At 39.9% G+C, this 16,343-nt stretch overlaps 1 protein-coding gene across 4 annotated transcripts in view; it reads left to right on the forward strand.

The window, feature by feature from the left end:
* rrp9 (ribosomal RNA processing 9, U3 small nucleolar RNA binding protein) overlaps positions 1 to 14,740 on the forward strand; it is a 53,382-nt gene extending 38,642 nt beyond the window's left edge. The window contains exons 14-16 of one of the 4 annotated variants that reach the window (XR_011357344.1): positions 9,846 to 9,919; positions 11,352 to 11,470; positions 12,682 to 12,771. Coding sequence is in view for 1 of the 4 variants with exons in the window: in XM_069936858.1 (XP_069792959.1) it covers positions 9,846 to 9,919; positions 12,682 to 12,781 (174 nt within the window). In the remaining 3 variants the exon portion in view is untranslated. Of the gene's footprint in view, positions 1 to 9,845; positions 9,920 to 11,351; positions 11,471 to 12,681 lie in introns of all 4 variants that reach the window. The other 3 variants (XR_011357343.1, XR_011357342.1, XM_069936858.1) reach the window with 3 other exon arrangements.
* Positions 14,741 to 16,343: the final 1,603 nt, after the last annotated feature.

Below are 16,343 nucleotides of genomic sequence, written 5' to 3' on the forward strand. Positions count from 1 at the left end.
AAATTCATATACTCCAAATAAGGAGACCACATTTTAAAAAAAAATGAATAATTATCATGTAAATTACATGTAATTTTTTCCATAATAATACAATTTCTCAACTCATTATGCCAGGGTGTTATGTTAATCTCCACATTTTCTTTCCAAGTACTAGCTACACATTTTCGTGTTACAGACAGCACTAGACGTAAAAATGCAATTTGAAATTTATCCAACCCTAGTCCTTTCATAGAAACCCTATATCCCAACAAAAAAAATCGATGGGTCTATTGGCAATTTAATGTTAAATAATTTTTCCAAAACCAATCTAATTCCTTCCCAAAATGGTTGTACTTTAACACAAGACCAGACAGCATGTAAAAATGTTCCAATATCCACATCTAAAACAAGAATCCGAATTACTAAACCCATTTTTTTAAACTTCTCTGGAGTCAAATATAACTGATGCAAAAAATTATAATTAACCATTCCATATAGTACATTTGTCACTCTAGTTACACTATCATGGCACGTAGCCTCCCAATTATCTTTGGGAAAAATATGTTAAATCACTTTCCCATTTGTCTAGATTTCTCCCAATCCGGTTTATCCATTGCATCTTGTAACAATTGGTACATACCTGAAATATAACCTATCTTAGTTACAGAGGAAATCAAAGACTCAAATTTTGTCAACATGGGTAGATTCATCTCTTTACCATAATTATTTTTTTTATCAAAACTCTAAGTTGATAATACACAAACAAAGAGTTTACAGATATGTCAAATTTCTCCCTAAGTTGATTAAAGGAAAGAAACTGGCTTTCTTTAAAACAGTCCTGAACTATCTTAATACCCTTAGAATTCATCTCTTTAAATGATTATTAAACATTGAAAAAGGAATAAGCAAATTATGATATAACGGGGTTTGGATTGATAATTTACCATTTGATCCGAAAACCATATTTCTTTTAACCCATACCCTTAGCAAATCTTTTAGTACCGGCATTTTACATTCCCGCAATAAATTCCCATTCCACTTAAGTATAAACTGGTGTATCTCAACTTCAGATATACAAGCCATTTCCACCTTTGCCCGACTCGGAGGTTGGTCCATATCCATCAATCTACTAACAAATTTCAACTGAGCTGCTTCATAATAATTTTGAAAATGAGATAACTGCAATCCACAAAATGCATATTTCCATGTAAGTTTATGCAAAGCTACTCGTGTTAATTTTCCCTTACATAAAAACTCCCGCACTGCTCTATTCAGATCCCGAAAAAAAAACCTTTGAAAGTAAACATGGTATCGACTGAAACAAATATTGAATTTGAGGAAAAATATTCATTTTAATGCAATTTACTCGACCAATTAATGTTAACAGCAAGTCTTTCCATTTAGTCAAATCCTTTTTAATAAATGAACATAATTTAACTTGTATAAAGATTGATGATCTGCATTTACTACAACCCCTAAATATTTAATTCCATCTGACCACTTTAATTTTATAATGCTTTTATATTCTGAATAATCTCCACCCCCAACTGGCAGTATCTCACTCTTATCCCAATTTACTTTATATCCAGACAACTCCCCAAATTTTAACAAATAATCTTGTAAATATCTCAAAGATTGTTTCGGTTCTGTCAAATATACCAACACATCATCTGCAAACAAATTAATCTTATATTCATCATCCACAATTTTCATTCCTTTAATCTTATCGTTCTGTCGTATTGTCTGAGCTCACGGTTCAATAGCCAATGCAAATAAGGCTGGTGACAATAGACAATCTTGTCGAGTCGATCGCATTAATTTAAATGGTAAAGAAATTTGGCTATTTGTCACCACCCTAGCAATTGGATTTGTTTATAAAGCCTTAACCCAAACAATAAAATAAGGGCCAAAATTAAACTTCTCTAACACCTTAAATAAAAAATTCCACTCAACCCTATCAAAGGCTTCTTCCGCATCCAGCGCAACCACTATTGGGTGATTGGGTTGCTGTCTAAATTCATTGACCAATGTTATCAATCTGAGGATATTATCAGACACATTTCTATTTTTAATAAAACCTGTTTGATCTGCATGTATCAACTGAGGTAAATATTTGGCAAGTCTATTTGCTAACACCTTCGCTATAATTTTATAATCTACATTTAATAAGGAAATAGGCCTATATGAAGACACTTTCAATCTTTGAGTCCCCATTTTTCCTGTGTACATTCCAATCTCTATCTTTCTTAGAAATCACAGTAATTATAGCACTCAACCAAGATTCTGATAACAACTGCTCCTCAGTTACTTGGTGCAATACATCCCCAAATACAGAAGATAAATCTTCATAAAATACTTTATAAAATTCAACTGAGAATCCATCATCTCCTAGCGACTTTCCATTTGACATCTCCTGTATAGCCTCTTTAATCTCAAAATCAGTGAATAGAGCTTCCAATTCTTTAACCTCCTCCTCCCCTAAAACAGGTAAATTTAATTTAGATAAATAAGATTCAATAGAACCAGCGTCCTGCTTTCCCTCAGAAGTATATAATTTCTGGTAAAATGAATAAAACTGGTCATTAATTTCCTGAGGTTTATAGGTAACGAATTCTTTTTCACAGCATTAATAGTTTGAGATGTCTGTTCTGTTTTTAACTGCCATGCTAGTACCTTATGAGCCCTCTCACCCAATTCCTAATAACGTTGCTTAGATCGATAAATTAAATGCTCATACTGATCAGTTTGTAATGTATTATAGCGTAATTTCAACTTCGTTAAAGCTTTTTTATCTTCTGTAACATCTTTCTGAAATTCCTTTTCCAACTCAGTAATTTGTTTCTCTAATGTTAAACTTTCTGTCACATACTGCTTTTTAACTTGCATAGTATAGCTAATAATTTGCCCTCGTAAATAGGCTTTCAAAGCATCCCACAGTATAAAATTACTACGTACTTAATAAAAGTAATAAACTCTGGTTTCTTCAATAACATCTATAAGATGATTGCACCACTTCTGGACTTGCACAGGAGAAATATAACATGTAATGGTCCGATATAACCCAATTTTTATATTCAACCTGTCGTGTTCTACCCTGTAAATGTGCGGAAACCAATTCTATTCTAGAAAATGAATCGTGTCTAGATGAATGAAAAGTCTTTCTCTGTAGGATTTACTCTCCTCCAAACATCAACCAAATTCAGATCTTTCATCAAAGCTCCTATTTGTACTGCCATCTTTGATTTCCTCATACTTTTCGGAGATCTATCCAATAAAGGATCCAAAACACAGTTAAAATCTCCCCCAACCAGAATATTATTATTGGCCTGATTCCAATTCAAACGGTAATTTCTTATGAGTTAAAATCGCAACACCCCTCGCCTTGGAGAGAACACATGACCAACCCACTCTCTCTTCAATTTCAAATGCTCTTTTTCGGTCAAGTGTGTTTCTTGCAAGAAAGCAATATCAACTTACATTTTTTTTTTAAAGACTTTATTTAAAATTTTTATAACATGAATACAATAAAGAATTACATTTAAAGAAAAATAGAAAAAAAAATTTAAAAAGGTATGATTACAATATTACATCAGAAAACTACACAAAATAACCCCTCTCCCCATTAATTGTAACACAATATTAATAGTCTAACTTAAAATTAGTCCAACCCTCCCCCCCCAAAATAAAGAGTGAAGAGTTAATAAAATTGACAACTTTCATTTTTCTTGTATAAACCAAAACTCGTTTGAGTTATTCAAACCCTGGACATTAAAAGTTGCAAAATTCTAATTAGACATTTCTTAATCTAATAATATATTCCACTACTATAAAATAATGCTCCCCTTCTAATTCCCTTAATATTCTAATCCCCCCATATAAAAACTCCAAAAAAAATCCCAAAACTACTAAAAAGTAGTAGCCCCCTAAAAATCTGGGTGTGGTAAAACCCACTAGTGGCAGGTGACTAAAGGTCTCCGTGTCATCCACCCAAAAAACCACCCCGCCCCCCCAATCAGACTTTCACAAAGTGCTTAGACAAAAACAGTCAACCAAGTGATTCCAGTCCCAGTGATTGTTCTGGGTCCTCAATATCAAAAAGACTACATAAATTCAACTTTTTTCCCATTCTTCCCATTTCCATTGCCATTTACCCTCCTCCTAGGTGACGATAGTGGCGATCATCCATTTCCTCGTAAATCTGGCAATAAATTAGCAAAGATTAATGCATCATGGTCATTTTCAAAAAATTGAGATTGAAAATTCCCATAAAAAAACTTTCAACACGGCTGGATAACGAAAGGCAAATTTATATCCCTTTCGCCACAATACTTCTTTTGCTGAATTAAATTCTTGGCGCCTTCTGCTTAAAAAAACACCGTGTTATTTTGAACCATCATTGGAGCCTGGTTTTGCTATGCCTTCTGCACCGCCATTCACAATATCATTGTTCACTCCTGATATTTCAAACAGCGAATCAGAACTGCTCGTGGTGGTTGGCCTGGAAATGGTTTCTTCCTTAATGCTCTGTGTGCCCGATCTAACTCCAGACCATCCAGAAAGAATTCCTTGCCCAGCACCTCAGGAATCCATTTCTTAAAAAACTTTACCGGATCAGAACCTTCTATATCTTCTAGAAGACCTATTTTTACATTATTTCTTCGACTGATTTTCTAATGAATCAATCTTCTTCAATAATTCCTTTTTCTGAATCCTCCAATCCACAAAAGAATCCTCCATTTTTTCTCTATTACACTCCACTTGATTCTTACATTCAAAAAAAGTTTCTTAAATCTTTTTTAAATTATCTTGTAGGGTATCCACTGATTTTATGCATCTACTAACATCACTTTTAACTACAGTAATATCCTGCTTCAAAAAAGTCATTTCTTCACACATAGTATTCATTTTGGGTTTCACTTCCATAAATCCTTGAGTCATCTGAGTAGACATCTACATTGACATTTTTTTCCATTTGATGAGCAATCCCTTCCAAGATTGTAAACACAGAATCCAGTCCAGGTTCCATCATCTCCCTTTGAGGCCTACCTTCTCTGATATCAGTCCCCATTTTTCCTGTGTACATTCCAATAAAGTTGAACTCTCTTCCTCCTCAAACGCAGTAGGTCCTCTTCCGGTGCGGCTGTGAGTTTGGACACCCGACAACAGCGTGCCGACCTCGTCAGCCCGCCATCACTCGAGCTCCCCCACAGCCCACACCTTATCCAGTAATTCACGGACCCACGCATGCCCGGCAGAACCACCGACTGTGTAGGTGGGTCTTCTGATGCTACACTGCTCACCCCCGGACCACCAGGCAATGTTGCGGGCTTGCGGGTCTGTCCTCGCTCGGCTGATTCACCCACATGCCTGGACTCATGGGCCATCTTGCTTAACCGAGCAGGAGTCCTCTGAGGCTTAGGGGCTCCAGTCGACAACTCCGTGGCTTCAACTTGATAGGTAGGCCTCAATTCTTCAACACATCTGTAAGGTAGTTTCTTTTGCAATTGAGCTTTTGATTTTTTCACATTTGCAGCCATTTCAATCCTTGACTATTCCAAAATCTGTAGCTACTATTTTTAACCACTTTTACAATTTTAAAGTCGGGTATTTAGAAGTCTAACTGGGGGAAGGTGGAACCACACGTCTTCCCTCTACGCCATCTTGCCACGCCCACCTCCCCAGGGTAGCACTCTTTACCATGGAAGGTATCAGCAGAGTGAAGTCCTGATATGGAGGTAGTGGATTGTAATATAGAATCAGTTTGATGAGCAGGGGAAAGAAGCCATGGTCGGACGTCCATCAGTCCCAAAATGTTACCTCGAAAGGAGAAGCATCTCAGATATGGTTGAAGATATATTTAATCTACACGTTGATTCAGTGAACCACACCAGCAAAGATATTTAAGAAGAAGAATTTGCAGAGTGCATCAGTGATTGAACGGCATGGTTAGCTTAGCATTTAGCAGAGGTTAATTTGGATGTAATTTGGCGACACAGATTTAAATAGCCAGAAGTAAAACACAGAAGTTTGCAGACATTGTAGTTGAAGTGAAAACACAATGTTGGAGAAACTCAACAGGTCAAACGCGTCCTTTATAAAATTACATAGCCAATGTTTCGGGCTGAAGCCCTTTGTTAAAGTTCTGAATAAGAAATCCTATGGTTAAAAATTCACCTAATGGTACAATTCCAAACGTAGTTTGAGGGAAAGCTCGACAATTCTAAAACCACTGCCTTCAGCTTAAGGGAGTACAACTGGAATGGTGTGAAGATGGAGCTGTCTAAGATGGACTGGTAAAATAAGCCAAAAGAGGTCAGTAGATTAACAGTGGTAGATTCTGTATCACTATCCATTACCTGTATATCAGGACTTGACACTGCTGTTTCCTTCCTTGAGTATTTATCCCAATCAAAAAAGATTCCATGAGCATGAGGAACAACTTGGGGTTAACAAAGGAAGTTGAGGATAATGTTAAATTGGAGAGTAGAGCATACAAAATGACAAGGCTCGGTTATAGACCAGAAGATTTAGGATCCACAAGCAGAAGACTAAAAAGTTCGAGAAAACATGCATGTAATATCAAAATAAAGGAATTAAGATTTTTCAAAGGATCTATAAATGGGTAAGGCAGCTACAATGATTCTGCAATGGAATGCAGATGGATTGGCTGATTGGGCAAAAACTTGTCAGTTTTGATGTGGGGAAGTGTGTGATGATGCCCTTCAGTAAAGGGAATCAACGATGGGTTATCCAACTGGAACAAGAGGGCAAATGGTTGAAGCTCTTAGGGAGGAGTTCTGGTTCATGAATTACAAATATGTTCAGGTAGTTCAACAAATGGTTAAGACAAATGGCAGGTTGGCCTTTATTGTGAAGGGATTGGCATTTAAGAGTACAAAAGAGAGTGATGAGAAGGCCACATCTGGAATACGACACACAGCTTTTGTGCCTAAAAATGGATACAATAGTCTTGGAGGCAGTCCACAGGAGATTCACCAGGCTAGTTCCTGGGGTGAGGATTGTCTTATCAAGAGAGATTGGACAGTTCCTTGGGATTTAGAACATTTAGGAATGACCTTGTTCAAACATCTAAGATCCTAAGTGAAGTTGACAGAAGATGTTTTCACTAATGGGAGAGTTGCAAACAAAGGGGCATTTTGTGAAATAAGGGACTGAGTTGCATGGGAATTTCTTCTCTGAGAGCTATAAATTTCTTATTCTCTGCCATTGACCCCCCCACCCCCTTCCCTGCTCCACAATGGTGGCAGAGGTCAGAGTATTAGATATATTTCTTTAATTTAAAGATTCAGCAGAATAACATGTCGTACTAGCTCATGAGCCTTGTACTGCCCAAATGCACCCATGTGACCAATTAACCTGGAAAAACCCATGCATCTCAGGAACATGGGAGGAAACTGGAGCACTTGGGGGAAACCCCATGCAGACATGGGGGAGATCCTACAAACTACTTACAAACAGCACTGGACTCAAACCCGGGTTGCTGATTTATGGTGATGCATGAATTGAAGATTGAGGAGTTGGGGAGTTCTGGGGAACTGGCGCAGAAAAGGAGTTGAGGTCACTATAAATCAAGTCACGATCACACAGCAGACTTGGGGTATCTTGGATGTATGTTGTGGCACCACATCACTGCAGTGTGAATGGCTTTTCCTAAATGGCAAAGGAAATTTAAATTTCTTATTTTTTTAAAAAAAGCAAGATGACAATTTCCTCAAATTCACACCGTTTTCTCCTTCTGAAATTGCACTCTCCTGGCTTCTCACTTGCACTATTTCAGTATGAATGGACTCTGCTAAAAGGAGGTGCTAATTGCATTCTCGATGCTGATTTCCCCAATGGTCGGCTGCTCGCTCCCTGTAGAAATATCCCCACTGTCCACTAACCTCAATACACCAGCGTGATTTGAGAAGGATAATTAGTTGAAAAGCTGCAGTGCAACTTGCCACCTCATTATGGTTGCTTAACCTTAGTTCTGGCTAAGGTGACTTTGCACATCAGCTATGTCCTCTGGTTACAGAGTTGCTGACAGCTCTTCCAATTAACTCCAAGCAAAATGTGGCATTGCTTAAAGCGTGGTGGCTCCTCTGTACAAACGCAGACCTCCCAATGTGCAAATATCAGTCTATCTATTCCTATTGTCACCTGATGACTGAAATCTCAGGTTTACTGTTAAAGCGGTATTTAACACTGAACATTACTGCATAGTGCCGGCCCTTTGGCCCACAGTGTTGTGCTGATGTATATAAACCTACTCCACAACAATCTAATCCTTCCCTACCTCACTCCCATAATCCTCTGTGTCTTGCTTCCAAGTGCCTATCCTAAGAGTTTAGTATTCCAGTTATACCAGCTTCCACCACCAACCTCATCAATGCATCTGAGACACCCACTGGAAGGGCATGTTACTGTGCTGTATTTCTAATTTTTTAAATATTAAATTTAAAAGAACAATTTTGTATACCTCTATTAAGTCACCTCTCATCCTTCATCGGTCCAAAGAGAAAAGCTCTACTCTGTTTATAGTGGAAGTTCTGTGATTGTATGTAGAGTTTAGAGGGAGTATGGTCTGATTAAACCACTAGGATCTGACATAGGAAGGTCAAGCCAGGCAATCTGCAGAAAAAGGGAAGTGGGGGATTAAGTAGGAAGCATGGTTAGCGCAACGCTATAATAGTGCCAGCGACCCAGGTTCAAATTTGACGTGGTCTGTAAGGAGCTTTTGTGTTCTCTCTGGGTTTCCTCTGGATGCACCAGTTTCCTCCTACCCTTCAAAACCGTTCAGGAATTGTAGGTTATTTGATGTATTTGGGGAGCACAGGTTCAAGGGCCAGAAGAGCCTGTACCCTGCTATATGTCTGGAAAAAATGTCTCACTGATTATCAAGGTGGCCACTGGTACATTCCAGGTTGAAGGGTTCATCCCCTTACTCCCTCACCTAATGTCCTTCATAGTCTTCGAAGGGAAAGTCATTAGCCTGCCATCGTCCCCAGGGTCATTATGTGACCTGCTGGCATCGGGCACACACTCAGCAGAGAGAGATGCAAAAACTGCAGATGCTGGAGTCTTGAGAAAAGACTGAGAAGTTGAAGGGATTCAGCAGGACAGGGCAGCATTCATGGGTCAAAGCGATGAGTCAACACATTGGGGCCTGACCTATGGGTGGTGTCTGACCCTCAGATCTTCAGGCATGCAGGGCCTTTGCCAGTCAAATCATTGCGCTTCATGGGAAACTGGAAACAAAATTCTTGGACCAATATTTATGAAGAGACTGAATGAATTTCATTAGTGCAGAGGTATGTGCTTTTATGTAATTATGTAGTGCTGTGATGTATCAGTGGTTTGCATTCTATTTGTGGAAGGAAGATGTTGAAGATTTGGGGGATGGTAGAGATTTGTCTACATTCAGTGACTTGTTTCTTCAATGGGGAAAGAGGTTTCTCCCAAATATTTCCCAATGTCCTCCACGCTGTGTGATATTTACTTCAACTCTGATTTGGTGTGGAAACGGTTAGTTCAATGCTGTTTCAGTGCCAGTAACCCAGCTTCAAATTCACCGCTGTATGTTCTCCCCCTGACATGTGGAGGGTTTTCTCAGGGAGCTCCAATTTGCCCCCCACCCACCAACATTTATGGGGTAGGTTGTTTAATTGGGCAGCACAGGTTTCACGAGTTGTGAAGTAACCATGAGAATAAATTATTAAAGTAAATATTGTTAAATGAAATAAGTAAACAATACACTGTTAGTTGTTTAACGTGCAGTCTTGGGGAAAATTAAAAGACCTGTGAGCTAGTTTGAGGTCTCTGTAAAGATGAAACTAATCCTGTTCCCTCTGCCTCTTCTATAGGTTGGCTTCGTGAACTGTTTAAAATTTTCTAATTTCGGTGACTTTTTAGTGGCTGGAGTGGGACAGGAGCACAGGTAAAGAGCAAATGCAGTCTTGCACCTCAGCCTCCGGTTATTCACTGCATGAAATCAATGATGTGAAGCATGAAAGTCTGTAGATGCTATGGTTATAGTAAAATCGTAGACCCAGAGAAACTCAGCAAGTCACACACCATATAGTAAAGATACAGAACCAGCGTTTCGGGCCCAACCCCTTCAAAATATAATCAATATGTAGGCAGGTACCTGAATAAAATGGGGGTGAGGCAGGGGGAGGAGCACAGGGTCATAGGCATGAGGTCATAGGTGGATATGGGCAGGAGAGCACAAGAGGAGGGATGTTGAGGGACCCTGGGGGAGGAAGTGTGGGGCTGGGGAAGCCAGACGTTGAGGGCTGAGGAGGCCAGAGGGTTGAAGGTGGAGGACAGAATCAATGGTGTTGCATAAATGGGTTAAAATATTGCAGCATGTTCCATTTCTCCAGGATTGACGAGTCTCCCACTGATATGATGATCCTGGGTAGATTGAGGTAGTTGTGTTTTGGAAACTGTCTGGAACACTACTTTGAGAACAGAAGCATTGCACCATGCAGTTCACTAATAGTTTTAAGACAGTATACTTTATTGAAACACTTGTTAGTTATTAAGTAGTCTGTTCCTTAACTGCTTGTTTGTGATTGTGTTTGATTGAAATATTTCCAAATACAACAATTGAAATGAGCAACGTGCATGATCACCTGGTTCTGAGCAGTCGGGTGATGAATGAGTACCAGGACGGGTTTGCAGAACAGCAGGTTATTGTTTGATTTGCCTTCATTCTGTTGGGCTCACACAAATGAAGAATAGTCAAGGTCCAGTTATTTTGTGCTCATGGCAAAGCTGTTGTCAGCAAATGGAAATGAGGCTTTAACGATTACGTGGACCTGACATTGAGAGATCATGGGTCCTTTCTAGCCCTCCAGTTTTCTTTCCACAAGGAAGTGGTGGGGAAGCAGGTCATTCAGCCTTCAAGCCGAGGCTGTCATCCTCTGAGGCTGTGGTTGATTCATACCTGTTTTTTTTACGCTCTTTATCTGGATGTCCATAACAGTGAGTGCATGCAAGTGCAATAAATCAACAATCTTGGTTAGGAGAGTTAGGCAGTGAAATCATTCAATCAGCTTTGCACTTGTCCAGTAGTACAGGTGGCTTAATCTTGAGAGTTTCACCTGTGATGTTATCCCACTTAAGATTCTTGAAATACTTAATTCAATAAAAAGTGATTATCAATGAGATGATCAAGATTCCTTTATTGTCATGTAATAGTACAGAACCTGTAATATTGCACAAAATTGCTTCTGCCTGCAGAAAGGCAGACAGAGTTGACATTAGTGTTGTCCGGCACCCCTTACAGTAAGAGAGAAAGTGAGGTAAAAGAGGGTCTCTTCAGCATTACAGAGTGTCTGAATTTGCCTCCATCACTCCCGCAGCCTCTGCAGCCGCTCAGACCCCCTGTTCGATCCATTGGCATCCTGAGCTCCAAATCCAAACCTTTGACCCGATCAGGAAGCCTTCAGCACCCAAGGCCCTTTGGAAGCTCTTCTTGCCAGTCAGTTACCCTTGCTGGATGTTGCGATTTGTTACTGGTAACACATTCACAGATTTAATTGCTTGCCTTCGGAGCAAGAGGGGGTTGACATGCAAGGTTTGGCTTTCATTTTGATCTTTTTTCAAATTTGTTTTAGCAATGTGGTTGATCCTGTCTGGTTAGAATAACTACTTGCAACCACCATTGTGTTGGATGCCTTTGTGCTACGTAAATACAAGTTGTTGGAATGAATACCATAAATGAAGAGTTTACTTTGTCTCCTGCATTGGATGTCCGGGGAGGTTTTCCACTTCTACACTGCTCACAGCATTTATCTGCCCATAATGATACATCTCCAATGAATATGTATCTTTTCAGATGCCTCACTGATGAGATTTTTTTTAAAACATGAGTTCATTTCCAGACTGGTCAATCATTCTATATTGGATTGTAGTTGTAAGCACTTCAGAGCTTTTAGCCATACTTCCCTTTGAGCTGAACATTTGATGTATGCCTACCTAACAGCAGTTAGATATTGGAAATTAGCACATTGCTACCAAAAAATGGACATGGAATCAAAAATTCCTCTCACAGAATTTGTGGAAGGAAAAATAATACAAAATATCTACAGAGAACTGCATCAGTTTACCAAGGATAATGATCACAGGCCACTGATTCACAGTGGGATTTGCTTTAGAAACTGACACTGCAACTTCTTCTATTGATACTTGTACACTGAGACTTTATCAAACAATGCAACATTTTCTTGTTACTTACTGCAACCACCCTTTCTCTTCTGCCTACAATACAATCCAAATTCCTATGCCTACAGACCATGACCCTACGGGGTTATTACTGCTGAAAGGAAAACTTCCTGAAATAAGTCGACTCCATCTCTACCATGGGATGCAAGTGGGAGGTGTCTGGGGGTGTTGTTTTGTGGAAAATCTTGATACAGATGGTTTTCTGGGGATGCAACCTCTCTGTAAACCAAGAGTACGCTCTTGTGTAGGTGTGGCTGGTGGGGATCAGATCAGTTGCTGAGGCAGTGCTTCTGTCTACACTGGCTGGTAGGTTTGTATGTGGAATGAGCCAGAGGGTTGGCAGTACCTGTCATCTTGCAGTATTGATGTTAATTTGATCTTTTAGTGAACTGTTACAAGCTTTATCTAGGTAGGCATGTTAAAAATTCTTTGCAGTAAATTGAATAAAACGTGTGTTTTTCTTTGAAGATTGGGTCGGTGGTGGAGGCTGAAAGATGCAAAAAATGGAATCTACATAATACCCCTGAAGAAGAGACAAAGCAAGCAACAATTGGGAGACAGCAAATAGCTCTGAATGATTAACTGATATTTCTCCAGTGACTTTTGAGTTCCTTTATGTTGTGAGTAAAATTCTGATACATTCACAGTGGTTAGAAGGTGAGGATGTGTTTGTAATGTTGTGCGCTCTTTTTGAAAGGCAGTCTGCAGCTACCCTGCTGAAACCATTTCCTGAGCTCTGATTTGGAGCGGATACCCTATACCCAGCTCAGCCATCATCTTCATGTTGTGGCTCCTGCCCTGGCTCCCATTATGCATTACCAGCCATTACAGAGAAGAGGTGAATAAGATCACAATGAATGTACCGATAAAGACTTGAATCACCGAAATGGAGAGCAACAGAGTGGACTAAGTCTTTGGGCTTCTCTTGTGCTATTGTGGGACGGTGAAGTTTGATGTTCTGAATTTTGTACCTTTACTCATTGTCGAGCTCCCGTGCCCAATTTTAAACCTGTACTACTGAAAACCTGCCTCTGTCCAGTCATGGTTTAAGAACAGAACTGTCAAAATGCTTCTACACTTAAGGATGCATTACATTCTGTCTTTGTTGGGCAGTTGGGTGACAAATACAGTTCAAGCCCACGTGAAGACTGAAGTTTGTTCCCACCATTGCACCAATATCTGATTGTAGTTTATCCAACTACATCCACATGCTGACTGGCATTTCTAAAGCCTTGAAGATGTAAAACCTTGATGTGTGCACTTAGCTGCTACATTTCCAGAAAACGGTCGTTACACTTTAAAACCTCATTGGTGGTGAATCACGCATGATAGGGGATTTTCAACTCATCCTTCCACCAATCTTGTATGTGCATTGCAGCTCCCCAAAGTCCCCAAAGATTGTGTTTTAGCAGACATACCCAAATCATGTCCTCATAGATTGAAGTTGAACACAGTTCTATTCTGAGAGGTGAGTAACATTGTAGAGATTACAAGTCGCAGTTTGCTTGCCGAGTTCACATACATATCTTATATATGTAACCTTCATGCTTTTACGGAATTTCTCTGCTGAGTTTGTAAGGAAGGCCCTCTGATGTATAAAGGCTCGCTGTATTATGCTGTGATTTGGATTGACAGATCTTAAGTTCCCAGGGTCTCAGAAATGGTGTTGTTCTGGCTGTGGCTAACTTGGAATTTCACCTTGGGAGTAAAAAGAATGATTATGGAAATTAAGGTATTTCTTTAACTAAAATAGATCAAAGTCATGAATTTTCTCTTAACTCAGATAACCTCAGATTTGCCAGCAGTTTTTTTTTGTCCTGCAAAGTAAATGTGGCAGCATGGAGTCAGACAGCGCAGGGCATTGGGACATTCAATGTTTTTTGAAGAGCATTAGGAGAGAGATGAGTATTGGAGAAATCACCTCATTAATATTAAGGTAAAGGTTGCATTATTGTCACTTAATACTACAGCTAGAATGTAAAATACATGAAATTCTTTAACTTTGCAAACCATAAGGAAGACAGAGTCACCACTTTGTCAAACACCCCATACAGAAGTGAAGCCCCAACAAGGAACGAACTCTTGATCCCTGGTTTACAAGACCAGTGCTCTAACTATTGAGCTATCGCACCCACTGATGATTCATGAGACTGTCATCCAGCAGAAGTGATACTGGATCTCGTGGTGATCAGGCACATGTTCAGAAGCTTGGCCAAAGAGGCAGATGTAGGAACAGGAGCCAAGAACAACTGAAGGAAGAGATTAGTGCATTGGCACAGCTACCTTTGTTAAAGTACTTCAATCTGGCAATGAATAATGCTGAAAATTGGAGGAGAAAGAATATCGGAGCAGGCTTCTCGCACCCCAGCTTTAATCTTCTCAAATCCTGGGGATTTCAAGTTCAAATTTATTATCTGACTCCATATTATAACCAGATGGGACAGGGTTTCTCTGGACCACAGTGCACATGTATATTTATAATGTTTTTCACAACATATAATAAATCACATACATAAAAATCTAATAATATATATATTTGTGCATGTATGTCCATTTTTGTCTGTTCTTCATGAAAATCAATATGGAGCACTCTAGGAATGTCCGAGGAGGTTCAGTAGGGGTACCATTTGATGCTGAATTTTGTGACCACATTGAATTCATCTTTTATGGTCATATGAAGTTCAAAAGCTTGCACTGACTTGCATTACTGTTTACTATAATTGTGGTAACATTTAATGCTGAATGTCATGACCTCATTGAATTTAATCTTTAAGGTCTATGAAATTCAAAAGTTCCAAAAAAAAATTGAACTTGCACCAGGGACACCTCAATGAGTTACAGTCCTGTGTATCAATGTACATTCAGAAACCAAACCCAGTTCAATATGGGCCCAAAAAAGTGAAGCAACATTGGCAGAAGGTCTTCACAAGCCCGTAGAGTTCGACAAAGGAGAAAGCAAAAGACAGCAGAGGAACGTCAGTCTTATCTCACTGTTGATGCTTCCAGACATGCAAGGAGCAGGCAGCAGGAAACAGAACAGCAGCGATACACCCGTCTCAGAGCTCAGGCCTCTAGACGTGCAAGGAGCAGGCAGCAGGAAACAGAACAGCAGCGATACACCCGTCTCAGAGCTCAGGCCTCCAGACATGCAAGGAGCAGGCAGCAGGAAACAGAACAGCAGCGATACACCCGTCTCAGAGCTCAGGCCTCTAGACATGCAAGGAGCAGGCAGAGGAAAACAGAACAGCAGCGATACACCCGTCTCAGAGCTCAGGCCTCTAGACATGCAAGGAGCAGGCAGAGGAAAACAGAACAGCAGCGATACACCCGTCTCAGAGCTCAGGCCTCTAGACATGCAAGGAGCAGGCAGCAGGAAACAGAACAGCAGCGATAGGTCCATCTCAGTGCTCAGGCCTCCAGTCAAACAAGGAGCAGGAAACAGGAATAATTTCAAGCCTATTTTATTTCTTGGGCAACACTGGGTATTCTGCTAGTATAATATAAAATAAATATGTATAATAATATGCTCACTTTAATTTATAAGAGACCCAAGGATGCAGGATCTCATAGCCTGCAGGAAGTAACTTTCCCAGTCTGGCTGTCCTGGTTTTGATGGCCCTGTACATCCTCCCTGATGGTAGTAGGTCAAAGATAACTGTGTGCTGGATGGAAAGGGTCCTCATTAATTCTTTGAGGTCTCTAAAGGCAATGCTCCCTGTAAATGAAGTCAATAGAGGAAAGGGACTGTTATCATACTCTGAGGAACTTTGCTCTCAGTTCTCTCCAGAGCCATTGATGTGCATTGGATGGTGGCTGGTCCTTAATCCTCCTGAAGTACCACATCATTAATTTGAAAACCAGCATAAATTTTAAAATTGAGTGTTTTGCTGGAAGTGTGCATAGATTAAGGCCAGGAGTGGTGGGTGATGAAGAATGTGGGATAGGGACTGTGCAGTTTTACAGAATGATACATTGGAGGAAGGATCGGTTGGGCAGCAAAGAATTGAAATTCATTAAACCCTCAACTTCAGTGAATCTGAAGTCACCACTGGACCAATATTCAACACAGAAGAACTGCTATGAGCAACATGCTAGTCCTGAATTCCCCCACTGCCCTCAACTGTAGTCTT

This window comes from Narcine bancroftii, chromosome 5 (assembly GCF_036971445.1).
Source record: "Narcine bancroftii isolate sNarBan1 chromosome 5, sNarBan1.hap1, whole genome shotgun sequence".
Classification (NCBI taxonomy): Eukaryota; Metazoa; Chordata; class Chondrichthyes; order Torpediniformes; family Narcinidae; genus Narcine; species Narcine bancroftii.